This window comes from Arvicanthis niloticus, chromosome 3 (assembly GCF_011762505.2).
Source record: "Arvicanthis niloticus isolate mArvNil1 chromosome 3, mArvNil1.pat.X, whole genome shotgun sequence".
In the NCBI taxonomy this organism is placed as follows: domain Eukaryota; kingdom Metazoa; phylum Chordata; class Mammalia; order Rodentia; family Muridae; genus Arvicanthis; species Arvicanthis niloticus.
Window position 1 is genome coordinate 44,888,980 of NC_047660.1, and position 12,863 is coordinate 44,901,842.

The following is a 12,863-nucleotide window of genomic DNA, read 5'->3' on the forward strand; positions in this document are numbered from 1 at the left end:
GAGGAGAAGAGAGGAATTGTGGGAAGGTAGTGGAGGATGCAGAAACAAAGGCAAGCGGTACTCTGTCTCAAACAAGTTCTGATGGTGGAAAATGGTATTGGAGGGATGCTTTCAGCCTTCAAGCTCAGTGTTCGTGGAAAGGTGTCACTTGATCCTGGCTGATTTTGTTTCCTATCAACTGTACATCTTTAATAAGACCTCTGTTCCTCCTAGTGTTTCTCAAGCTTTGATGCCAGTGTGAAGCATCTCAGCCCGCTCTCCATGGTTGTGCTTGAATGTCACAGTCTTGACAATTCATAAAGAATATACTTTTATTTTTTATAATTATGGGGCCTGGGAATTTTCAAGGGCAAGGGGCTACCTCTGCTGAGGGTCTTCTCTGTAGAGTCACAGGGTGACACAACACACCACGAGATTGAGCAACATGACCAAGAGAGCTTGCTTGGTTTTGTTTGGTTTTGTTTTATAGTAAAAGCTATTCTCATTATCCCCAGTAATCTATGAGTCAATTGATCTCTGTATGAGGGTAGACCCCCTAGTGGACAAAACACTTTCTGTTTTAGTTAGGATTTTATTGCTGTGAAGAGACACCATGGCCATGGCAACTCGTACAAAGAAAAGCATGTAATTGGGGCTGCCTTACAGTTCAGAGGTTTAGTCCATTATCATCATGGCAGGAAGCATTGCAGGCAGACATGGTGCTGGAGAGGGAGCTGAGAGTTCTATATCTGGCTCATCAGGCAGCAGTAAGCGAATATCACTCTGTACCTGGCAACCATTTGAGACCCCAAAGCCCACCCCAGTGAGGAACTTCTTCCAACAAGGCCACACCTCCTAGTAGTGTCACTCCTTTGAGCCTATGATGGCCATTTTTATTCAAACCACCACATCTCCCAAAGACCCCAACTCTAGACAGCTTTGGCCTATGACCTTGGGGATTACATTTCCAGCAAGAGAATCTTTCGGAGAAACATTCAAACCAAGGCATGAATCAAGTAGCGATCTTTGGAGATGCAGATGCTGATTCAGTAGGTCTAGCAGACGGCTGAGACCCAAATTTTTAAACAACTTTCAAGTGCACCTTGTCTGGGTACCTTAACTGGAACAAAACTGGAACAGAACACAAACAGTGTGCTTTTGTGGTAGCTGTCTATCAAGTCATTCACTTTTATATCAGACTTCACAGAGCTTTAGAAAGAAAGATGTGCTCGCATTGTAGTTTTCTAGAGATTTCTATTCCAAAATAATGTGTGATAACCCTCTATTAACCAAGCTACTTATTTAAGTGGAGTTCTTCAGTTTTCAAGTGTTAGATAATGTAAGAATTATCATCATCTTGCTTTCTTGACTCTGGATTGTGGACAGCAGGTGTGCATAAACTAGATTGCTCCTGCTTCTGTCCTTCATGCTATCCTCACCCCCTCAGTTTCATTAAACTCTTTTTCCCCTTCTATTGAAAATAGATTTTTTGCATAATATATCTTGATGATGGTCTCCTCTCTCTTTACTCCTCTTAGTTCCGCTCATCTCCCCCCTCCCCCATCTGATCCACCTCCTTTCTGTCTCTCATTAGAGAACAATCAGTCTTCTAAGGCATAATAATAAAATAAAACAAACTAAAATATAATAAGGTAAAACAAAAACTGACACATCAGAATAGGACCAACAACAGAAAGAAAAGATCCCAAGAAAAGACAGAAGAAACAGATAGAAACACAGAGACCCACTCATTCGCACACTAAACTGGAACCCATAATAGATACCCAAAGGACTTCTGTAGGCTCCGTGCATGTTGTCTCAGTCTCTGTGAATTCATATGTACATTGATCCTGATGGTTTAGAGGGCCTTGTTTCCTTGGTGCTCTCCATCCCCTTTGGCTCTTACACTCTTTTAACCTCTTCTGTAGGATTCCCTGTTCCAAATTCTTCACTCTCTACATATTGTCTGGCTTTGGGTCTCTGTATTTGTTCCCATCTGCTGCATGAAAAATCTCCTCTGCTGATGGCTGAGCAAGGCACTGATCTATGAATATAGCAGAATGTCATTAGGAGTCATTCTATTGCTTTGTTCTTTTAGTAGAGAAGTAGTGTTTGGTTTTACTGTAGGTCCCTCTCCTATCTAGTCTCAGGTCATTCAAGCAGTGTCACGCATGGGTTCCATCTTGTGCAGTGGGCCTTCAGTCAAGTCACATATGGTTGTTTCCTCTCACAGGCTTTGTGCCACCCTTGCAGGAACGTACCTTGCAGGCAGGACAGCATCATAGATCAAAGAATTTGTAGCTGTGTTGGTATTTACACTCTCCTTTGCTGGCAAGCAGAGTACCTCTCTATACCAAAGTTGCTGGCACATAGGGGCAATAAATAAAGAAATCAATGAAAACTATTTAAATATATATGTAAATGCTGTCTTTCAGAAATAGGAAGAAAGGATGTTGCGTAAAACAGTCGTTGTTACTGGAAAGGGTAGGGAAGGGATTTCTGTTACCAGAATTTTATTAGGGAACTCTGAAGAGTGACTGATTTCACAAGAGGACTGGTCACATCCAGCTGTCGTTCTGGATTTGGGGACTGCAAAGCCTCACTGGCTAAAACAATGTCAGGGTCATAAGAGAACTTTACTCCAGGGCTGTGTGCCTCCTAGGGGTGTGAAGAATAAAGACTGGGGTAGTAAATACAGTGACTGGAGAGAGGTGGGCACAAGGACACTGGAGGTGTCCCAGGGACACTGGAGGCACATGTGTTTCAGGCACTAAGCACAGTGCAGCATAGACTAGTTTAGGTGGCCAAAGAGTTCACACAGTCTATGAAAGAGGCTGATATTGTGCCTCTGGGACAACCTTGGTGAGCATGTGTTCATGGTACATGCATGTCTGCGTGACTACAATCAGGAGGCTGTCTGGGACTTTGTAAGTCATCTAGTCCAACCATTGCATAACGTGGACTCCAGAGTCCCAACTTCCAGGCAGACAGCAATCCACTCTACGCTGAGACCTTTCCAGGTAGATTTATTTCACAACCTTCCTTGTAATCACGTCTGCCTGTTCAGTGTTGAGCATGGTCAGTAAACATTGCTAGCAACTAGTATAAATCACAACTGAGACAGTTCCCATGCTCTTACTAAGTATCAGGGAACGTGCATGGTTGGAGGAGACACAGACCAACACATGTAAGGAGTCAACATTCCTGCCTGTTTCTCACTCATCAGACCTGAGCTCCCCAACAAATGTGGGTGGATCCTTCATTCAGTTTTGAGTTCCCATAATTCTTCATTCATAGTTTTGCTACACCTTTATTGGAGTCTGCACTTCATTTTAGCTGTGTGTACATGCATGTGTGTGCATTATTTCTTTGCTGTATTAACTATAGGTATAAAATAGAGAAGTTGGGATTGGCTCAACCATTTGTCCAAGGTTCTATGTAATATAATCTGAGGGAACTTAAAAGAATCTCTGTTGCATTCCCCCAGTATGTAATGAATTGGACAGGTCAGAAATAGATAGGTATCCATTCAATTAAAATTAAGTCTATGCTCAAGTAGAGGGTATACTATTATTCACTTTGGCTGTATTTGCCAGGGCAAAAAGACTGAGGCAATCTAAATATCCATGAGCTATAAGTCAAACCCAGCTTGAACACAGAGACAATCCAAAGTACCCATTGAAAAGGTGAGCTGAATTCTCTGTGCCAATGTGGCTCCATCTCTGAGGATCTTAATAAGGTTAGGTTGTTTAGTGGAAGAGTGTGAGATAGGGAATAAAATACTTTAGGATGAGTGTGATGTGTGCACAGGTATTCCTACGATACAAAATAAGTGGTAAGAGTAGTTGGTGACTGGGCAGAACATTGAGAAATGGAGACAGAAGCAGTGGATGGTTGATGCAATAGTACTTTGGGATTCACAAGCCCCAAAGGTAGAACTTGACCATTCCTGTATTGTAAATACTTGTTGCTGTGTCAATTCTTAGCCTAATAGCTGGACAAAATTCAGCTGGCTCCAGTAGACCCATAGCTTCAAAGTATACCCCTAGCATGGGATGGGGAAGGGAGTGGCTGCTTCTACAGACCTTTGGGTGCAGTTTAAGTAGGAAAGGAGTGGTTTCTGTCTACCGTAGATCCTTGGGTGCAGTTTAATTCTTCATGCCTTGCTTTGCTTGGCCAAGTGACATGTAACCATAAATAACTAAATTTAGAATAATCCCTTGGGCTACTGAGTACCTCGTCCCTCATTCACGATGGCTCTTCTTTCTTGGTAGAGTTCACCTGTCTTTAGTCTGTGTGCTTATGTATAAAACCTATAGCTGCAGTCTGTCCCAACCAATAGTACTGTTAGCTTCTTCATGTGCATGGAACACAGATAAATATTGTATTCATACATACAGGAGCTGAAAATGCATCCTGTCTAGGAAAGAGCCACTTTTATATAAGCCAGTGGTAAGGCTGGGCACACACTTTAGAGGCAAAAGCTCAGTTTCTTAGCCACTGTCTAGCAACGGAGCTTCTCTGTGGGTCAAGGCGGAGCCATGCCACACTGATGGCAAATTTCTGTCTTTGCAGTCTAGCCTAGAAGGAGCTGGCTACTGCAGACTCACTTCCTCTTCCCCCTTAAGCACATCCATCCCTACCATAGTGAGATCCAGCCCAGAGGGACAGGAGGCCCCAGATGTTACCGACTCAAAGCACGTTTTCTCAGTTCATGTGGGAAGTCATTTCACCAATCTCCAAGCCTGATCTTCGTGACTGACTTCAAAGCATTTTGAACAAATCTTGTTTCAACTCCCTTCATGCCATTAATGGCAATGTATCTCTCGGTTTTCAGCTGAAATGTTTCTCCTCGCTATACCACTTACCACATGCCCATAGTTGCGTCTGGCGTCTGGTTTTGCCAGTTACAAAGGCTCTCTCTCGTATGGAAGCCTTCCGTAGACCTTATACAGTTCCTCAGATATTACACACTCTGTGCGAGTGAGCTGCAAGAAACCCTTAAACATACGCAGAAACAGCCAGAATTGGGAACATTTTATTTGGAAAGTTTTTTTTTTTTTTAACATGATTTATCTTCATTTTCCATTAAGGCAATAATATCATCTTTCCTTTGTGGAGGCAGATGAACAAATATCATCTGAGGCTACATCAAGTTCAGACTAAAGTCACAGCCAAACACTTTGCATTCAGATGCAGCAGGAATAGTGCTTGGGAGCTGGAAAGAGTCATCTATTGGTTTCCGGAGCCCACTGTCAGGGGATGAAGCTGAGGCCCTACATTTCCATTGCTTTGGAAGACAACAAAGTTCCATTACATCCTTCCACCCCTAAGGAAGATGCTATGGGAGTAAACCTTTCACTAAGGGAATGTAGCTTTGGTTAACAGTGCTCTGTGGCTTCTTAGCGTTTGGTAAGTTTTCATGGAAATCGCTTATCTAGTGGGAGCTATTCAAATTCATACTGTTCTCTTTTGTTTTGAACTCCAGGCAGTTCCTAGACAACATTCTACTCTTGACATCCAGCTACATATGTGTATGTGCCCATGCAAGCATTTTGGTGAGGCAGGGACAGAGATAATTGGCACATATCAACCCCTCCCCTTCCAGGAACTTTAGGGTGGCACAAAGCTTTTGTAGTACCAGCAAAGTGAGTATTGGTGATATGGCTGGGCAGCAATCAGACATGCCAATGTCTAAAAGTAAATGAAGCTGAGCAGGATTGCTTCTGACTGTTGTCAGACATTTTGTCAACACCACAATAAGCAGCTCTCTAACACTTGGGGTTAAATGCCTGGAGATGCACTCAGAAAGGTAGATGCTTCATGGTCCTACCATGCTGCCCCCTAGTGGTATTACTCTCTATTACACTTTCCTTGAGTCCCCAGTTTTGCAGTCTCCCAGAAACTCTTGGAAGCTTGACTGATTTGTCAGACACTTCAGTGGCCTAGAAACAAGGCTGGCAAAAATGGGGGACCATGGAGTAGGTATGGTTCTGAGAGGGATGGAGCAAACTCACAGGGAGACAGGAGATGCAAGGAGGGGCTGTGACCACCCAGTGTTGGCCTCTAGTGACTGGCTTTATTTAAGGCAAGTTTGATGATTCCTTCCAGGTCCTCAGTCTGAACAAGGCAAAAAGCAGCTAGATCAAACTGGCTGAAGAGATCAGGTGACCCTTGAGAACACTGTAGCTTATATCCTTGACTACCAGTGAACGCAAGGGGAGGGGGAGGGGAGGAGGATGAGCATCTGGAAAAAACTTCTTTTTAATTGCTTTTTTTTTTTCCTGGTTGAATTTCAAAGGAAAAAAAATCTGTAGGCGAGTAAATCTTCTGAAGGAAAAAAAAAAAACAAAACAAAACAAAAGAGAAGCACGTATTGCTAACTATAGCAGAAGCTACTTGGCAGAACAAATATGCGAATTTCAGATAATGTCTCTAAGGTTCAGGACTTTGGAATGGCTTGAATGGTCCTCTGTATCCTGGGAGCACCGTGTGCTGACCCACAGGGTAGACTGTGTCCCTTTCTGGCTTGCTCCTCTGGGACTTACACCCTCTTCATCCCTTTCCCCATGAGGCAGGCAAACACTGTCATGACCATTTTGGGGTTCACTTCAACCAGGTCTTCTGGAAGGGCATACACCCTTGCTCCGATTTTCCTGGCCATGGAGATGGCATACCTGAAAGGGAGAAGACATGTAAGTGCTGAGCAGCAGTGGCTGAGGAGGCCCCTTTAGGGGGCACAGGCACAGAACCCTCAGCGAGGGCAGGGGCTGGCCACCCCATCTGCCCACATGGGCTGGGCCGACAAATCTTGGCTCAGTAAGCTCCCTCTGAATCGTCAGTGACTCCCTGGTTTCAGGATGACTGTGAAACATTTATGTTTTTCCCTTGAACACCTTTCCAACTTTTACCTTTTAAAACTGTATATATGCATATGTATATGTGTGTAGAGGTCAGAGGTCAGCGCCGGGTTCTTCCTCAACCAGTCTTGACCCTACCTTTTTGAGGCAGAATCTCTCACTGAACCTCAGTGAGCTCAGGGATTTGGCTAGGCCAGCTGGTCAGCAAGCTCCAGGGAGTCTCTCTCTCTCACCTGTTCCCCAGCTCTGGAATTAGTTGTGCACCACCACCTTTGGCTTTAAGCACGGGTGCTGGGCATCTCTACTCAGATCCTGTGTTTGGGTGGCAGGCACTTTGCCAGTTGGGCCAGCTCTCCAGGCTCCTTGCTGCTGCTTTTGAGACTCATAGGAGAAATATTCTCTTGGGGTGCAGAGTGTGGCAGGAAAAGTCCAAGAATTAAGTATGAACTGCTAGGAGCCAACACTCCGTGGACTGTGTTTCAACTACAGAAATAGAAGAAGAAAACTGCATGTACAATATCTTGCCATGCGTAATACCTGGGTGTATAATTTCTTGTTCCATGTACAGATGGGTTTTTTTTTTTTTATGTATAGTGCACTGCTATTCAAGTAGTCAGAGTTTTTTAATGTTCTGTTTTTCAATTGAAATCATCACAGCCACACAAGAGCCTCAGAGTTCTGTACATTACAGAATCTGCTAGTCGGGACTGCTTTCACATGGATACCTGGCGATTCTTTGGTTCCCTCATTCTTTGTACCCTTTACTGTAGCTACTCCACACATTCACACCCCCACCCAGGGCCCCACCTCTTCCTCCTGGTCTCCAAAAGAACTTGTCCTCACTTTAGTGATCAAATTAATTTAAGAGCACCACCCATTCTTCCTCCTGTCCATCTTCTCACAACTTCCTCCACATGACTAATGAAGAAAATTATTGTTTCCATCACAAAATAGAGAAAGCTGCATGAAAATCTGAGTGTTTAAAAAAAAAATCAAACAAAAAAAGATCCCAACCCAACCCCAAACCCCAGATATAATCTTGTCTCAAAAACTTAACCATTCTTAGCACTTGGTGGACTTTTTTCCCCCACACTTATTTCCCTTTGTTTCATGGTGTGTGTATGTGTGCGTGTGTGCATGTGTGTGTGTGTGTGTGTGTGTGTGTGTGTGTGTGTGTGTGTGTGTGCACATGAGTATATGTGAAGGCCAGAGGACAACTTTATATGTCATTCCTTAGGAACTCACCATGTTGACCACAGTGACCAGCCTGTGGGCTCCACGCATCTGCCTGGCTTTGTCACCTTGGCAGGGGGACTACAGCCCAGGCCACCATACCCAGATCTGTCTGTAAAGCAGGTATTTTACTCCTAAACTCTTCAAACTCTTTTCTTTAAAAAGACATTTGTTTGTGTTTTTTTTTTTTTTTTTTTTTTTTTTTTTGGTTTTTCGAGACAGGGTTTCTCTGTGTAGTCCTGGCTGTCCTGGAACTCACTCTGTAGACCAGGCTGGCCTCGAACTCAGAAATCCACCTGCCTCTGCCTCCCAAGTGCCGGGATTAAAGGCGTGCGCCACCACCGCCCAGCCTGTGTTTTTGTTTTCAATGCTAGAAATTAACACAGGGCTTCTGGCATAATAGGATATGTTCTACTCTGCCCAAGCCCTGAGCAATTTTGAAAGACTTCTGTGTCTTGTCCTTGAAGGGCAATGCACAGGAGCTTGGTCTCTGAAGTCAGACTCTGACATCTCCCTGGTGCAGCTTAAAAAGTATGTGGCCTTGTTACATTTCTTAAACTGCACACTGGGCCCAGGCCTTGCTACTTTCAAACCTTTGTGGTTGTTTTGTTGTTTTCTTTCTGTTTTCATGGTGTTCTTCTATCTAGAATTTCTGTTTTCTCTGTCTGTTTCCTGCTGGCTCACTTTGCTGCTGAGCTCAGGCTTAGAAGTCATTTGCTCTAAAGAGCCACAGCCCTCCCTTCCCTCCCCTTCATCTTGGTACTTCCCCTTAGATATCCCAATTACACTCTACATAACCACAGCTTAACTCTAACGTCTCTCCAGGAGACTATGCTGACTATTATCACGTGGGGATATTTGAAAAACAAACCTGTTTTCCAAAGCTGACCACAGAGAAATGGGCACTGCTGGGACTTTAAAACAGGGATGAATTCCAGACTTGTAAAGGACCAGGTTGTGCCCCTTCTCTCAGCAAGATATGGGGAAATCCTGAACCCTCAAATCTCTGGCCTTGCTTATTGCTTATGAATCTATTCTAGGTTTTGATTTGCTCCATCCCAACACAAGCAATCTGAAGCTGCTACAGGATCACACCTAAATTGATGATGAGACTGCAATAAGTCAGGAGAAGAAAACACAGGAATAGTAGAGATAAGGTATTTGCACAAGGCACAAACGTCAGGTTCCAGAGCTGCCCAGTTGGCACCTGTACCCCCCTCTGTGACCCCGAAATCTATTTGCATACTTTGCATTGTTGAGTTTCTCCTCATCGTCCAGGTTTTCTGTCTTTAGAAGGTCATAGTTTATGGAACCTGGCTGAATGGCATCGATGAGGTCCAGAACCGGAAGGCTGGTACTGATCTTCGGGTCCTATGCAGAGAGAAAGGGAGGGTTTATCAACGCATTCATTCTAGAGTTCCTTCCGTCTGCCTCAAGGGAAGTGGGTAGAATAGACATGGAATAGACATAGAGAAGAAGAGACCAAGACATCAGAAAAGCCCTGCTTTGTGCAAGAAAAGCACATCTAGCATCCTACAGTGAGTGGCAGGAGATGGGTGAGGGAGCAGGTAGACTTGGTTACAACAGATGCTCTTTCTGAGGAACTTGGGGGGAAAACTCAAGGTTTCCATGGAGACAGCAACAGTGGGATTAAGCACAATGACAGTAATTAACACACTTTGCCCAGCCTTTTCTTGTCACCACAGGTCTTAGGAACGTTTTTGTTTTTATTTTTTTTTTCTTTTGTTTTTCCTTTTATAAAAGGTTTAACTTTTGAAGTTTATTTTGTAATCGACATGCAGCTTGGCATGCATTCCTTGTGTTTTAAAGTATATAGACATTATGGGTGGCTACATGGAGCTAACGAATGTCTAGCCTTACAGAGTGGTCATTTTTGTGGTGTGGATGTTTAGTGTTCACGTTTAATCTTTGTTACTGTGTTCAGTGTTGGTAACGGAACTCAGAGCCTCACACATGTCATCACGTGCTGCACCTTTGAACTAGGGCTGCGGCTTCCTCAGTTAATCTCCACTTACAGAGGAGATGGGACTTATGCAGTTGAGTGAGTTGCTGGGACTTGGGAGAGCTGGGATTTGAACCTAAAATTCAGACTTAACACCCTGGACGTTTGTAAATGTTTGGATGTTCACGGCTAGTGCTGAGAACACCTCTCAGATGTGGATGCACAGAGCTCAGCATGTGTCCTGGGGTCAGGGAGTGTGGCTGAGCACGCTGAGTTCCAGCAGTGCCTGCTTGGAAAGTGCGAATCAGAATAAAAGGCTGATACCCGTTCCCCAGCCTCTGCTTTCCCATAGAGGCAGAGCCGTCATTTTCATATCAGAATGAGTCTATTTAATATTTCCTCTTGGCTGATAAAAGAAGCACTGTAGTTAAAAACAAAGATGGAGGCTTTACCCTAGTTTCTTCCATTAACGTCCTTTGCTACCTCTGCAGGCTGTTTTGGCGACAACACGGCACTCAAGAAATATAGCGATCCAAGCCCCGCCTTGCTCCCTAAATTCTGCCCTGGGTGCGAAGCTGACAATGGGCGAGGGGTGGTGGACATCTAGTAGATGTCGAGGGAGTGGTTGATCGCTGTTTTAGAGTCTCGCTGAAAAGGGACTCGGCTAATCTGACCCAGCCTTTTGCGTCACCGAGTGGCTCTTTTTAATCAGCGCTGCAATGATTTAGGGAGAAGACAAAATCAGAGCAGAACGACCTGTGGAGTGAGAGCCTGTCAAGTGCTCCTAAAGGTGAGTCCCAGCACGAGTTATCAAACCTCGTTCCTGCAAGGGCACCCAGGAGACCACCAGGGAATAAGGCTCTGGGACAGCAGCTCTTCTCCAGGAGGAAGCCACTGTGACTGGCCAGTGCATAGCCATGGCTGAGTAACCCATGGCCCTGCTGCCTCAAGCAAAGGTGCTTTTCCCTCGCTCAGAGAACAGCTTATAGGCTGTGACCCCCCGAAAGTTTCCTGAGCTTTAGCTTCTTTACTTACAAAACAAGGAAAGCCATGAAGACAAACGCAGAGAGAAGAGCCCCTGGGACTCAGAATGCAGCTGTGGCCACGATAGCTTTGACTTCACTCTTCCCTGCCAAATGTCTTTCTGGAAAGATCTGCTCACTTCAGTCACTAGCCTCCACTCTTACCTGTGCTCAGCAGAGCAGAAGGCTTGAGGTGAGGTGGGGGTGGGGGTTGGGGTGTCCCATATCCCAGATGAGCTCACAGCTGATGGAGCTCCTGACACTGGGCTACCCAGCTCTGCCTTTGCCCTTCTTCTCCAGGAGAAGAAACTTTAATTTCTCTTCCTTCCTGTGGGTGACAGGGGCCCCTCCCCACAAATCTTGACCTTTAAATATAAACACTGAGGCATAGACATCACCGCAGTATGGATCAAGTGTCCAGGTCCTTAAGAAAGACTCTTGTGAGCACACAGCCAAAATAAATAAGTCTGATAATGCATAATGGTCTTATTAATAAAAATATGACTGGGATGAAGTACATATCCCCTCCAAAAAAATATCATACAAGGTATCTTTTAGCCTTGTGAATGTTTGTATATGCTTGGCCCAGGGAGTGGCACTATTAGGAGGTGTGGCCCTGTTGGAGTAGGCGTGTCACTGTATGTGTGGGCAGCTTTCATCCTAGCTGCCTAGAAGCCAGTATTCTGCTAGCAGCCTTCAGATGAAGATGGAGAACTCTCAGCTTCTCCTGCACCATGTCTGCCTGGATGCTGCCACATTCCTGCCTTGATGAGAATGGACTGAACCTCTGAATCTGTAAGCCAGCCCCAATTAAATGTCCTTATAAGAGTTGCCTTGGTCATGGTATCTGTTCACAGCAGTAAGACCCTAACTAAGACAAGCCTTTTACACTTTACCACTGTAATATAAGAAACTCTGAAGTGGAAGTGTGTACATTTGAAAAAATTGATTCCTGTGTGTTACACTACTTCAAAAGAATAGAGCCTAAAATGAGGTACTTAAAGAGTAGGTTTTGAAAATTAACTGTTAAAGGGAAATGATGAGAAATTCGTCAGTGAAATGGCCATGAACATTAAACAAGATAGATCATTTAAGGGAATCCAAAGCAAGCATCAAAACCCTGACCCTGGAGGTCACTCAACACGTAATGAAAACAGAAGGAAGAGGCAGAAGATGAAACCTTTACCTTGAAGCTAGTGATGGACGAGCTTTTCTGTGCCTCCTTCAGTGTCGTATTCACCCAGTTGACAATAATGTCATCATTGACCTTCTGTCCACCTCCAATGTCTTCCAGGATATTCAATGTGTACCTGAATGAAATCAAGAGTGATTGTTTTCTTGCAGAAAAGTAGCTAAGATGTTCTTCCTAGACACATCACAGGAGAAAGCCTGAGCACGGTTATGCTGGAGAGGGAAAGGGGTATTTAATAACGCCAGTCACTTCTGCACATCCTGCGTTTACTGCTGCTCTGTTCCCAGCAGCTAGGAAACAGGCCAGAGGTCCATCCGCTCTGATGAAGGATGAATGGGTAAGGAGAATGCGGTGCCTTTATTTATTTTATGTGCATGAATGTTTGACAACATGTATGCATGAGCAGCACATACATACCTGGTGCCTGGGGAAGTCAGAAGAGGGAGTTGAGGGCCCCGCAACTGTTAGGGATGGTTATGAACCATCATGTGGGTGCTGGGAACCAAACTGGTCCTTTGCAAGAAGAACAAATGCTCGCAACTAAACAGAAGCGGACAGTAGCTTTCCAACCCACACCATTCACACCGTGCATCCTCTTGCTTTAGGGATTTATC

General features: G+C 44.5%; 1 protein-coding gene across 12 annotated transcripts in view; it reads right to left on the minus strand.

The window, feature by feature from the left end:
- Positions 1–5,001: 5,001 nt before the first annotated feature.
- The window catches only part of Lcp1 (lymphocyte cytosolic protein 1), a 95,671-nt gene continuing 87,809 nt past the window's right edge, over positions 5,002–12,863 (minus strand). For all 12 annotated transcript variants that reach the window (XM_076930718.1, XM_076930714.1, XM_076930711.1 and 9 more), the window contains 3 exons: positions 12,244–12,367; positions 9,319–9,443; positions 5,002–6,656 (listed from right to left, as the gene is read on the minus strand). In XM_076930718.1, coding sequence (XP_076786833.1) covers positions 6,524–6,656; positions 9,319–9,443; positions 12,244–12,367 — 382 coding nt within the window. In that variant the 3' untranslated portion in view covers positions 5,002–6,523. The remainder of the gene's footprint in view (positions 6,657–9,318; positions 9,444–12,243; positions 12,368–12,863) is intronic.